This window comes from Haliotis asinina, chromosome 12, assembly GCF_037392515.1.
Source record: "Haliotis asinina isolate JCU_RB_2024 chromosome 12, JCU_Hal_asi_v2, whole genome shotgun sequence".
NCBI classification, from domain to species: domain Eukaryota; kingdom Metazoa; phylum Mollusca; class Gastropoda; order Lepetellida; family Haliotidae; genus Haliotis; species Haliotis asinina.
The window spans coordinates 37,146,168-37,160,894 of NC_090291.1; the positions used below are offsets into that span (position 1 = coordinate 37,146,168).

A 14,727-nucleotide genomic window follows, 5' to 3' on the forward strand; every position below is an offset into this window, starting at 1 on the left:
GGAAATGCTTCATGTATTTTACATGTGGCTTACACGACACAATATGATATTTTCAGTGTTATCAACTTTTGTGATTGAGGCAAGGGGAAATATGTCAAAATGGCCGCTGCTCCATCCGAAGCAGACAAATTGCGTCAACAAATTGCATTTCTAACAAGTTAGTACATTAAATTTATTTACTATTACTGGTTGTAGAGACACTATTGCGACGCAATCAGGCACTGTGATTCTGCAACGAGTGAGTCATGGTCACATTGTGGTGCAGGTGTTCATAAATGACCACAGTCTTCAGTGTCATTGTTTAACGTTATGTCTTGATTAGCTGTATATTCCGTAGTCAAGAACGCTCATTATTACAGACGCCCTCACATCGACCGTTGTTTCGAGTTACGGGAATATGAGCTGACTTTGTCACGTGAAACGCGGATCTTATTTAAGTTTGGAATAACTATAGATCTGAAGACAACCTGTCGTAAGTCGACTCGGATTTATTGCATTATGGAGATACGCCCCGCCCGCCTCTTCTCCAACATGTTACAGAATGACAAGGAAATTATAGTGAATTGTTACAGGATAGTTGAAATCGTTGTAAGAAAGCTATAACATGTTTCCACTTTTATCACTGACTATTTGTTCAAACTGAAAGTGTCATGCATTTTACAGTGGAACACCTTCGGTATTGAACCAGGGATGGAAAGCAGCAGGGGGGTGGTTTTCGAAAGTGTCAATGTTGTACAGGTCTTAGGTAAAATGTATGCAAAATTGGACCAGTTTTCTAGTTTAAAAATTATTTTGTATTTGGAATAATTTTGCCAAATTAATAAAACAAAAGAGTAAGAACTAGGATGACATTTATTTTGTCAGTCAGTATTAGGAGTGAAAACATTTGTACCAGTGTTGACTTCTGCATGATCAGTATGTTTTGTAACTGGTAATGTGTACATATTTTTCATGTAATATGGAATTTGATCTTAAGCATGCAAGATCTGGGACTTTATCTGAGAATTTTAAATGCTCTGAAGTGTTCCTATTGAACATTATTAACCTATGTCAGAACATAATGGAAAATATCACTGTTAAAGATATGATCTGGTAATGATTATTTTTGCTTCCACCAGATCTGATAAATTCTGCTCGGGCTCCAGGACAACCAGCTGTTCATGGCTTGAGACATCCATCTCAAACTTCACTAAGCTATGGGCAAGTCAGAGGTCAGATGCGGCCACAGTGGAACAACTCTTTCAATATTGGAAGGCCCACATATAATCGGTCAAGATTTCCTTCAAGTCATCCATATGGTATTTCCAATCGCACCACTGCTGTTGCAACACCATCTCGTGTGATGATGGGAGCAGGTAATCGTCAGTTCCCACTTGCCAACTCAGCTCCTGTTGTTTCTCATCAGGCCCACAGAGCTGCTGGAACTTCTGTCTTTAATAGACCAACACAAATTAACAATTCCAGGACAGTTTATCAGCCAAACGTAAACCAACCAAGCAATCAAAATATACCCGTTAGTTCCAATAATATCAGGAATGTTATAGGATCGCCTATTGTTCAGCAGCAGCAACAACAACAGCAACAACTTCTATCACATGCTCGGATGCTTCAGCAGGATGTGTTACAAAGACAAGGAGTTCCACAAGATGCAAAGATTGGTGCTAATTATATGCAGATGTCTCGCCATAATGCAGATATATGTGTCAATGCATCACAAGCAACACACACTGGAATGCTACCTGGAAATGTATCTGCTTCTTCACAAATGCTGTCTTTACAGACAAACACCACCTCCCACGATGTGCTTACACCAGATAACCCTAGATCTGCCCTGGTTCCGTCAAGACCTGGGGATTCTGCATCAGCCTCCAGTTCTAATGAAGAACCTAAAATGCAGCAGATGGCTGTATTAATGGAGGAATTACAAAAAACACAAACCAAGATCCAAGCTCTACAAAATCAACTAATGAATACCTCTCAGAACACTCAGCCTCCTCCTCCTCCTCCGCAGCAGCAACAACCTGCTGCTTTCCAGTCTCAGGTTGCCATTCAGTCCATTGCTACACCTGGGGGAGTTGCAATGAGGATGCAGTCAGCAATGGTGAATCCAGCTTCTGGAATTTCAGCAGTGCATGCCTCCTCTGTGATAGGTCACCCACTGGCCCAGACAAACAAAGTGTGGTCAAGATATGGAACTGGTCAGCCTCTACAGTTTGTTAGGAACATGTCAACCCAACAGGTAGTTGGGAGGCCCATTACTGCAGCACCTGTTTGGAGCAAATTCCATGCTGCTCGTCAGGTTTCTCAGCACACATCAGCTCTGACAGGTTCCGGTTTAGTGAAACCTTTACATAGACATATGTCCCCAGCAGTCGTCAACACCAGGTTTCAGTCTCAGGTGATGGCGAATAACATGCAGCAATCAGTGCAAGCTGCCCAGACACACAGTGTTCAGCAGGCAGGTACATCTCAAGTGTTGATGAGTAAGTACAAGCTGCAGAAAACAGTGCCAGGTATTGGTACTGCACACACTATTGTCAGCAAGTACAAGATAGAAAAGTCAGACATGTATGGTAACAGAAGCATACAGATGAACTACTTCAACAGTAAGTACATGATCCAGCCTGCTCGATACAGACCCAGCTATGTACCCCGGTACATGTCTCGATATGCTCTCCCACCCACCATGTACAGGTACCCCAGACGCTACATGTGGAGAGGAGTTCCTAGATTATGGCAGACCTATCAACAGAGGGCAGCACCGTGGAACACACAAGCAGCTTCATCGTACCAGCATGTTGGAGGTAGGTCTTTCAGTGGCAAATCTAAACTCATTTTGAGAACAAGAACTGTTTCCAAAATGATGAAGTCTGAATGCCCTTTGAATCAGCAAAATATGTCTGTGCCAGTTGTGGTGCCGTAACAATGTATCAAACCATCAGTGGGTTCCAACTGTTTATCTGAGAAAAGAAAAACTATCAATAGTATGTGTGACTGTCATTAGTTAAGTAACTGACTTCACTGATAAATGTGCAGAATAAGATACAGGAAATGAGAGGGTCCGATTGATTAGATCAATGCTCATGATGTTATGATTACACGATGCCATTTAGAAAGTGGTCAAATGCAACATATGTCATATTGGGGATTTCACTTTCTTAGTAAAGTACAGATTCTAGTACTTTTTTGTTTGAGTTCCATGTTTCGAACCCCCACCCTCAGAGTCAGGCACCTAATCGCCAGCACGCAAAGTCAGCCGCCTAGCCAGCTCAGCCACCACGACTTTCACAATGAAAGTCGGACATCTGGTAGTCTAGACTGCGTACATTGTGTACCCCTTTGATGAGTGTAAATTGGCAATGCGTGGGTGCGTGTGTGCGTGCGTGCGTGCAAGCGTATTCTGTAATCTGTTTGGTTGAAAAACATGATCAAATGGTATTCAATTCCTGGAAGCAGTGTATTGACCATGTGTTGACATGCAGAAACATTGCAAACAGTTGTTTTGTTGTGTCATCAACAGTCATCATTCAAATCATATTTGTGACGTTAAGTTAAAATGACATCACAAATGAGCAACTCCAGATGCTACCATGGGAACCAGCTGAAACGGACAGCAGATGACACTTCGCTGCTGTACCCGTACTCGATGTAAATGAGAGCAGACAGCAAAAACCCTTTGGTTTTCTTTTTTTGTTTACAGTGTCAATGGAATATTTCATTTGAAACTTCCGGCTGATGTTGTCGGTTCCAAATGTATTCCCATGCTTCAAATACTCAATAACATCTGGCCAACACATTATCTCCTAATTCATATCTGTTTACCTAATTGTAGTTATGAACATGGTAATCAAGTTTTCACTGTTTGAGCAAATAATGATAATCACAGTATCCAACACTCACTGATTAACAACAATTAGGAGAATATCTTTGAATGATTTGGATATCACTATTGATAGTTATACAGACAATTTGAAGATGCTTTGATTTATCATGTTTACAATATACCAAGACACACTGGGCATTTTCATTGGAGTTTCTTGTACTTTACTTATTGTGCATATGGTTGTCACTGCAGGCTATACAGGCAGGTATCCGCAATCAACATCACGAGTCTGGAAAAAGCACCAGTGGTTGTCATGGAAACAGAAATCTCGTCTGACCATGAAAAACATTTTGCAGAAGAGGTTACATCTTCTGAGGAGATCCAACAAGCACCGTGCATCTCGGTAAGTGTTGGTGTGATCATAGTGATACTGAGATATTAGGACTCTGACGATGTATTGTAGTCTGTGATACTTTTTTCATATCGTGATACGTATCGTTGACCTTAAAATTGTTAATGTTCATCAGAAATTAACAGTTATGTCAAACTTAACACTGTTGCTTGATATCAAAGTACACGTTCTTAAAGAAAATAACTAAAGATAGCATATCGTGATGTGAATCAAATTGTATCGTATCATTTCAAAATATCATGATACGTATCGTTTCATGAATTTTCTGTATCATCACACCTTTATGAGAAGTATATTTATCATTCAAAACTTTGCTCCTCAGGAGATATTGTTTGAGAGTAGATTTGTACAATGCCCAGACTATGCCATGACATCATGAACAATGCCATGACATCATGAACAATGCTATGACATCACTGCACTGCAGGTCTAATGGCGGTACCGTGTTCAGAGTTGTACATTTTCATTGAAAACTAAAGAGTGATTTTTAATGATAACTAGAATGTGTCTTGTGTCTTTTGATATCAAATTGATAAAAGTACAAATATTGTCGGCAAGCTCACAGATATTTGTAACTTTAGCAACTTGTGGTGATATATTTGATATCAAAAGACAGTTGTGCGAGATTCTCTGTATATGTGGAGCGTGTTAAGGAATGGCATGTTCCTATGTCATTGTATCCCAATTGTGTAGGTCGATGCTCATGATGTTGATCACTAAAGGTGTGATGATACAGAAATTTCATGGTATGGTACATATCACGATGTCTTGTAATGATACGGACATCACATTATGTTATCTTCAGTTGTTTCCTTAAAAACATATTTTTTTATAGCAAGTAGCAGTGTAAATTTTGACATAAACGTTAATTTCTAGTGAAACTTAACAAGTTTTAGCTCAATAATATGTATTCTAAGATGCTTCGGTGAAAGATTAAAGGCGCCGACAATACTTTATCAGACGATAATGTGCACTTTTTGCATTACGTCACAATGTGTTGACGTCACTGCGCCATTCCAGTCTGCCCCGCCTTAATCGAACTTTTTTGCATTACGTCACAATGTAACCGACGTCACGATGAATGTCAGCTGCCATCGCCTCGTACAGCCTTCCACAGTAAACTGCTTCATCGCATCCCGTTTCTTGGTTTGCAGTGGCACCACACAGCCAACACCACTTTGGAAACATTACGTTTATGTTTTCCGACGGATAAAATGTCTCATAGTTCGACTCAAAATCTTACAGAGGCACTGTAATGTTGGCAATGTTTATATTCCCACAATGCAATCGTGGAATGTCGCTTGACTTGTCACCTTCCTCTGAATGTACTGATCTAAATGTTCGTTGGTAGTAGAAATGAATCACGGATGTAATTAAAATGATCTAGAGAAGACATTTAACCCGAACATAAGCCATCACCAAACTGTTCATCATTTGTTTTTCTAGTAACCTTTGTCTTAACGTAGAGGGCTGACACGTTAAAATAACAGCGCGTCAGTTAGCCCTGTGTGAGGATTCTTAATTTAGGTCACAGACACCGTCGTTTGTTTTCTGCCATAGATTAATCGAAATTAGGCTTAGAAGTCATTGAATACGGCATCTTAGAAAAGAAATACAGTTCACTCTACCGCCATGTTTAGTGTAATAAAGCATATTTTCTTCCTGAATTGTTATAGTTAAAGCACGAGGACGCTTGCGTCAGAGTGCTTTAACGTTATAATAGTTCAGGGTGAAAGTGTGCTTTATTACACTATACATGGTGGTAGAACGAACTGTATTTCTTAATCACTATGCGAAAAAAGTATCAATATATTTATCGTCCAATAAATGTCACAATTATGGATACTATGATATATCGTTACAGCACTGTTGATCACAGGATTGTCTGGTCTAGACTTCATTATTTATAGATTGCCACCATATGGCTGGAATATTGCTTTGTGTGGCGTCAAACACCAAACAAACAACTGAAACTAGTGAAACATTAACCTTTTGCCATGAATAATGTACAATATGATAAATTATACTACAGTCCTGGGCCCCATTCCTCTAGGTGATTGTAGTGCTACTATAGTCGTAACTCCCATGCTGTAACATTGACTTACGACTTTCGTAGTGTAATGATTGTCTTGAGGAATGAGGCCCTGATTTTGTTGCATCACTAGTAGTTATAGTGTTTGCTAATCAATATATAAACCAATGTTAGATTCCCCTCATGCATGAAGCCAATTCCTGGTATTCTTTGTCATGATTTAAAAATGGCATAGAACCCTCCTCACTCACTCAATAACATGATAATGTCAATTGTCACTTTGTCAACTAGTGCTTATTAATATATTGCGGTTAAAATTAACATGAATAACTCTCTTCTTCAGACTGAAATTTGATCGCCGTCAAAAAGCCACTGTGAGAAGACTAGCCATTAAAGACAGTCCAAGGCTGGCCATTAAAGATGGCCCAAGGCAGAGCTCCTCCTCCAGACATGTTCTCATTAATGGCATACTATATAAGTCTTCCAGTACCACTCTGACCAAAGCAGTACCCCCTCAGAAAGCTCTGGCAGCAACGGTAAGGGGAACAAAAACCCAACCCCTCACTGGCAAGAAGAGATCAGTTGTTGTCAAACGTGAGTATGTGATTGGAGATTGACATTACAGGTATAGTAGGAGAAGGTCACCATGAGACTCATGTATTATGAAAAGAAGATTCCAGAGCCTGAGTTGCATAGTTAAAGTGTCGCGGTACATGCTAGGAACCTATTCTGGATTTGAATCCTGGTTTGCCCATCCCAGGTTCATGTTTCTTGTTCTGTCTACAACCAAAGTGATAATCATCTGAGTACTTCATTACACTAACTTTCCTGCCATGTCAAGGCGACACCAAGATAAGACTAGAATACAGCTCACGATTCATGAATTCATAAATCTTGTTACAAGTCGTAATATTGGGAGGCATTCCCAAACATGTTTCTACAATGTCAGCAGTAAAATTTTCAAAAGTAGTGTGGTAAATGAGAATACCTTGTCTTTGATATGAAGCCCAATTTTGGTGTCCGTCGCCATGATAATTCTGGAATATTGCTAAAAGCAGCGTAAAAACATACTTACACACTCACACACTCTATGGACTTCATTTATATTCAACTGAGAATGTACACACTGAAAGTGAGCTGTGCCATGTGTACCGCTGTCATTACTGTGTGACAAGGTCATGTATATTGTGGTTCATTCTTCGACAGAGCTGAATGCAGCTGCAATGAAAACCATCTCTGTGAGGGGAGTCAAGTTCCGTATGGATTCCTCAGGACGCAGTCTGCAGCGTATTGACCAGAGTAAGTGCCTTTGCCTTTGCTTATGTCCTTGCTGATTAATGTACTTTTTGCATTTGTTTTTTGTTATCTCAAACTCTTTGAGCCTGATGATACTGTTGTGATGCCCGTACAGACATAAACATGAAAAGTTCATTAGCCTCAGTGACTAGTAATCAGATGAACAGGATCTAACGCTGATGGTTATTAACTAGCTGTGATGAACATGATCTTTGTTCTGAATGTGGCCTGATAAACTCAATGGGAATGAACTAGCCCATCTAAATATGATATAACCAAGATGAATACAGCTCTTCCTCACAAAGATGAACTAATCAAGATGAAATGGAGGTAACCCTGATGAACAGTAGCCCTGATTACAGTTACTTGCTCTGATGAAAGTGAGCTATCTCTTAACAACAGGAACTAACCCTTATGAACAGGAATAGCCCGATTACATATTTACTTGCTCTGATGAAAGTGAGCTATCTCTTAACAACAGGAACTAACCCTTATGAACAGGAATAGCCCGATTACACATTTACTTGCTCTGATGAAAAAGAGCTATCTCTTAACAACAGGAACTAACCCTTATGAACAGGAATAGCCCGATTACACATTTACTTGCTCTGAGTAAAGAGCTAGCTCTGAATAGCAGGTACAATTCCTAATGTATAAACCTGAAATCTGATGACAGGTACTAGCTCTAACAGGAACCAGCCCTGATGAACACATGTTGCTTTTCATAAGAGATGATGAAATCAGATCAGATGGTAAGGATAGGTAACAGCATGGGATCTCATTAAATATTTGAGAGCTCATAATATCAGCCATGATTTGAAATCAAGGCAGAAAATACAGCTAACTGAGTAAATGAAACAAACTTTCATGCTGATGTATCTCTCTTACAGCCCAGTCCCCGACCAAGTCTGTTGGTAGGAAGCAGCACAGAGCCGAGATCAAACGCGTGGACATTGGTGGAGTTACATTCATACAGACGAAACCAGGGACCCTTGTACGATCTACAACAGTCCGAACCAGAGCTGTTGCTAGGTAATGTTGTCTTGGCAAAATGCTTCATTGCTTCAGGTCCTAAAAATATGTTACCATGGTTACCATGGATATGTGTGAATGTTTAACTTCTTTTGAGTAGTAATCGAGGATACTAAACAACCTTCCATGTAATACCATTTTTGTCAAACGAGTTAATGATTTGGTATCAAACGATTGAAAGCGAGTTTGATGCTGAATCTTTCACAAGTTCAATAAAAATGGTATTTCATGGAAGCGATTCTAGTATTCTGTTTATTATTCTCCAACATAAATTGACAGAAACTGTGGTGAAATTGCCTATAGTATGATGACTCAGCTTTCTGCGAGTTAAGCAAGGTCCAGTACCACTGTGACAGCAATATTAGCATTGTGATGTCATAACTGTGAACCATTATGATGTCATACATCTAGCGGTAGTATACTAGTGTAATATTACATATCTTCCACAGGCGAGTAATAATATCCCATGTCTGTCAGTTAAACACAAACTCCTAAAATGTCCATCAAAGAAGTATACAGTTTTTCATAATTTTTTGAACTAGCTCACTTATTGTGTCTAACACTGAGAGCTGTCTGTCATAATGCGAAGGCACAGGTTTAAGCTTTCAGTACTTACCTGTGTGTTTCTCCTTTGTACTTTAGTCGAGTGAAGAGTCGAGTCATCATAGCTGCGACAAACAGCCTGCATAAGGACAACACCAAGTCTGTGAATGGTTACTGTGTCTTCTATAACAAGTTTGGTCGGTGCAGGCTGGGAACAAGGTGTCCTTATAAGCATGATCCAAGCAAAGTTGCTGTCTGTACACGGTAGGAGTGATAACACATGTCACCTATTATTATTGTGGAAGATCCATGATGATATCTTGAAGATGAACCAAATTTGTCTGATATAATTGAGTGAAATATCTTTATGAATTTGTCCTGAAACATCAAATGTAATTTGTACTAGATATTTGGTGCAGCCATTTAGATGCTCTTGACTAATTAGTGATCGATTTATTATCATATGTGCTAAGGTTTCGAGTTGTGATTATAATGAACACAAATCATAATGTATAATCCTCAAAACCATGCCATCACACTGAGAAATGCTAGTTTAAGTTTTGTACATTGAATTACTAGTTGGAGATATTCCTATCTGCCTCTTGGCAGACACACCCACTTCCCCACCCAATCTGTCCTCTATAAAGGAAACATCCTGCCACCTTCATTTAACATAATGAATTACGTCTCAGTGGCTTTGGAATCTTATATTTTTTAATTTTTAAAGAACATTGTGTTGTATTGTGTTGTACCCATGCTTGCTGTAAGAGGTGACTGAAGGGATCAGGTGGTCAGACCTGGTTGACATGTCATTGTACTCCAGTTGCATGGATCAGTGCTCATGCTGTTGATCACTGGATTGTCTGGTCCAGGCTCATGTCATGTAATGGATTAAGTGAGCTACAGTGTGAGTGACTGTTGCAGGTTTCTTCGGGGAACATGCAAGGTGGATTCCTGTCCCTTCTCACACAAAGTGGCACGGGATAAGATGCCAGTGTGCTCGTACTTCTTACGTGGCTTGTGTAACCGTGACAACTGCCCTTACTTACATGTCAAGGTCAGCAAAGATGCAGAGGTGTGCCAAGATTTTGTTCGCGGCTTCTGTCCACGTGGGGAGCAGGTGAGATTTGCCAGGAATGGGTTCTTAGTAGTCTGTCATAGTATTTGTATGAGTTTGTCAGTGATTTGGTGGTGAGGCTCACTGACTTGCCTGAGAGATGTAATCTCAGTTGTGTAGATCAATGCTCATGATGTTGATCACTGGATTGTCTGCTCCAGACTTGATTATATACGGACCGCTGCTGTATGGCTGGAATATTGCAGAGTCTGGCATGAAACAACAATAAAACAAGTCATTGATTCAATATGGTCAAATTGTTGGTGGGTGAATGTTTGTTACTGTGTTGCATGACTGATTACGTCATGATGGTGGCTAGCCCTCTGGGTAAAGAGAAAAACATCTATACAATCATTACAATCCAATGACCAGTGTGAAACATATAATGCTTTCCAATTCAGGGTTTTGGAGTAATGTACATGTAACCATGAGCCATATTTTGATAGTGATAGAAAACAGTGTATCAGACGCTGGTAATGGTGATAACACTGCATGATTTGACATCTCTGTTTCTAGTGTTCAAAGAAGCACACCCTGAGATGTCCAACATTTGCTGAATCAGGGTCGTGTCCTCGAGGCAAGAAGTGCCCCATGCTGCACAAGAGAAGTGCCAAGAGACTACAGACGAACAGGTAACGTAGCCCCACATTGTTACGGCCTTTGACAGTCTGACGATGCAGGTCTATTTTTCCCTATGATTCCAGTATGTAAAGTTTGCGTTCCTAGAATATTTTTGCCAAGGAAGGCCATGTCTGGCTGATCGAGCGACTTTGCTATAATGGTTTGAATTATTGCTCATGTCAACCAGTGGCATGCTGACAAGAGGTGTGATGATAATTTGTGACATCTTGGAATGATACGATACAGTTTGATTCACATCATGATATGCTATATTTAGTTATTTTCTTTAAAAACGTATATTTTGATATCAAGTAACAGTGTAAAGTTTAGCATAACCGTCAATTTCTGATGAAAATTAACCATTATTAGGTCAACAATACATATCACGATATGAAAAAGGTATCGATATCTATTTATCATCTGAAAAAATATCACGATTGTCGATACTATGATATATCATTGCAGCTGTAATGCTGACTGATCAATTATTTAGAGGCCACAGTTGATAGAGCTTGAGTATTGGTGTTGGAATTGTTCTTCACAAGCTCATGTTGTTCGCAACAGGTGACAAAAGAGATTTGGTCATCAAGACTGCTTCTTGTTCAATTATGCAGGTCAATGTGATGTCAAGCTCTATATTTTCTGATCAAGACTTGATAGTTTACAGACCTCTGTTTTATAGCTGGAACAATACTCAGTGGCATGGTCATCAACAAACAGTCCTAAGGTGTCCAATGTGTTTTAAGGTTTGATTGATGTTTATTATCCCCTGCCATCAAGTGGGAGGGGGATATCAGTTTGAGCTCCATCTATCCATTTGTCCAAGATGTGGAAACTGATTTTTCTGAAAAAGGACACCCTTTTTTGATGTGTGCTTTCATCATGCATGATGGAGGGAAACTGAAACTGTTTTGCAATTTGCAAACAGAGTTATGGCCCTTGTCATGGGTTTTTTGACTCAGTGCATGGTATCCCCAATGGGGACAGATTTTCCCAGAAATCGTTAAAGATCGGAAAAACAAATTTTTGCGTTTTCAGGACGTGAATGTCTTGATGGAGATAAAAACCAGGAACAGAATTGGATCAAAACACTGTGGTGGGGGATATTGATGACCATGCCTCCTTCTTAATGTTATTTGTCTAACAATGCTTAAAATATTTTGTCCCATGAAGATTTTGCAGGGCTGTGTTTCTTGGTCTGTGATCAGGTTATCTGCTGTTGGCTGGTACAGAATTTTTGTATGGATTATAGTGATGGTTTTTGCTCACAATGCGCAGATTGATAATTGGAGCTCAGTAGTCCATCATTGATCTGTTGTAATTATAAACCCTGCTAAACTCATGTGGACAACAATAGGACAGTGGTCGTAACATTGTGGAAATGAAACAGGCACTGATTAATACCACGATCGAGATGATTGACGATACTTACTGATCAAGTGAGATCAATCAACTGACAATTACTCGATCAGTCACTCCAGCATTAACGGATATCATGCTATTTTCAGGTCAAATGGTTCACCAAAGAGTGGCGAACAGAGACAAACTGAGGATGTGACACCTGCTTCAGATCAAACAACTTCAATGACTGCTGATGTTACTGCCAGAGAGACAGTAAAGGCAGTTGGAAGCACAAACACATATATAGGCTCTAGTCAAAAGACATCTGTTGATGCCTCTACCATGGTATGTGATAATTTGCAGGATTTAACCTCAACTGCTGGCACGTTAATAGATTCCCAGTCTGGGCCCAGTACTGCTCCTGTACTTGAAGATAGGTCTGAAATTGATTCTGTGAATGTGTCCAAGCACAGCACTCTTGACAGTGAGAGTACACGTTCCTCATCATCAGTCACTGCTGATGGAAAGGCAAATGATGCTGGATCAGAACAGAAGACTCTGACGGCACCAACAGAGGTTGCGAACAGCGATACAACATCAGGTGACCGTGGTGTTCCAGCAAATGGCATGAAAACCACAGCAGAAGCTTGTGTTCAGACCACATCAGACATGTGTGTTCAGACAGACGATCCCAACTCCCCTTCTCCAGAGAAGTTGCCTTCGTTCATATCCCTTGCAGATATCAGTATGAATGAGGAAAACCTCGGGAGCAAGTCAGATGGAGGACAGTCCAGCACAGGTGAGTTATGTGATTATGGATTGTGTTACATCTCTTCATGCAACACCAACAATTCTAATCTTGCAGATACTTGAAAAGGGCAGATATGCTAGTGAGTGAGTATGGGTTTTGGCTGCTTTTAACAATATTCTGGCAATATGGCAGGCGAGACGAGAAATGGGCCTCACACACTGCTCCCATGTGGGGAATCGAACCCAGGTTTTGAACATCAGCAGATATTCTAAACGGCAAAATCTCATGAGCTAGCTGAAGATTACATGAGATGCCAGTTATTCCGGTTAACACACTGAGCTTAGGGCCTATCCAGAGCTGCCTCCTCTACCATGCAGGGGGTAGTCAGGGGTCCTTTACGCCCAAATCATCATTCCCTCTGTTGTTAATAGGTTTTTAATCCATGTTTTTGGATAAATGTTTTATGTGAACACAAACGTATTGTCAACACAATGTTTTTTATGGATCTAATAATAACATGTTATTAAACATACGATGAAAGTGTTTACCATGGTATTAGTAGAACTGCAGTGTTTTCCCTCCAGTTATGTATGCTGTAATGCATTTAAAGAAATCAGTATTTTCAGTTTTCGTACTGTCATTTTGTTAACCATTTTATACCTTTTAAAAAGAGTCTAAATGTCAAACCATTTTGTCAAATCTGTCTAGATTTGGCTCTTCTTGTCTGTTTTCTGCATGATCATATTTCATGTACTGAACCGTTCTGCATGATCATATTTCATGTACTGAACCGAAACGGTCCAAAATAAAGGTCTTGTAGTTGTACCACAATACATACCATACCGTGATATGAGCATACTGTTTTCCCCCCTTGTTAATCATGTTACTTCAATCATCAAATTACCAAGGATAAGTTGTCTCAAAATTCTTTTCCGCATGTTTCAGAGTCTTCACTACACATCCGGCCTCGCTTGTGATGATTCACCGACTGTACTTAAAGGGGCACTGATGCGGAGCAATTTCCGTGGACTGGTGTAAACTTTTGTTATTGTTTTTCTTCCGTGAGTACCCGGATGATATCACAGAATTCGTGACTGGTTCGTGACCTCTGCTGCGCAGTCCGTAAGCGCAATTGATAGTTTAATTATAGACAGATCAACTGAGGTGAAGTCATTTGTACTTCATTACAAATGTATTAGGAAAACAAATGAAACACTTTGAAGGTTAATCATCTGCCAGTGGTAGAAATGGTAAAAAACTATTAGGACGGAAAAATAACGAAGCCAATGCACGTCTCTATATTTTGTCTCATAACCCTAATTAGTTTATTGTCGTATTTGTATGATTCTGAAAATTAATAAAAGAACACACGATTTGCTTATACTCATAGTAAATTTCTAACATAACAGCAACATTTATACAGTGTATAGATTGCCAATGTGGATCCTATTTCACACACATACGCGATCTAGTGTGTGTTTTCTGTCATACAGATTCTGCTGAATGCTACAACAAATAAATTAAAACAAAATGCAAATAATGAATGTAAAACAGACTAATAATATAGCAACAATGTCAGGCTACTACCTTGTTCAGGAATGTATCCATCAATATCCACGTAAAAGAAATCGTATTCCATTCATCTGCAGCTGGTAAATAATCCTGCTCTATGTCGCGTGTCTTACAACTGTCTAGTTTGCGAAAAAGTAACACATCGTTTCACGTCTTTCGTTGGTGAAAACTAGATAAACCTCTGATT

The 14,727-nt window shown here is 39.7% G+C and overlaps 1 protein-coding gene across 1 annotated transcript; it reads left to right on the top strand.

The window, feature by feature from the left end:
- Positions 1 to 93: 93 nt before the first annotated feature.
- On the top strand, positions 94 to 14,499 carry LOC137258135 (uncharacterized). Its single transcript, XM_067795700.1, has 11 exons — positions 94 to 157; positions 1,119 to 2,804; positions 4,076 to 4,226; positions 6,611 to 6,861; positions 7,474 to 7,566; positions 8,454 to 8,595; positions 9,238 to 9,402; positions 10,063 to 10,258; positions 10,772 to 10,887; positions 12,385 to 13,016; positions 13,914 to 14,499. The coding sequence occupies exons 1-11, from the start codon at positions 100 to 102 to the stop codon at positions 13,943 to 13,945; spliced, it is 3,522 nt and encodes a 1,173-aa protein (XP_067651801.1). The 5' UTR covers positions 94 to 99; the 3' UTR covers positions 13,946 to 14,499.
- Positions 14,500 to 14,727: the final 228 nt, after the last annotated feature.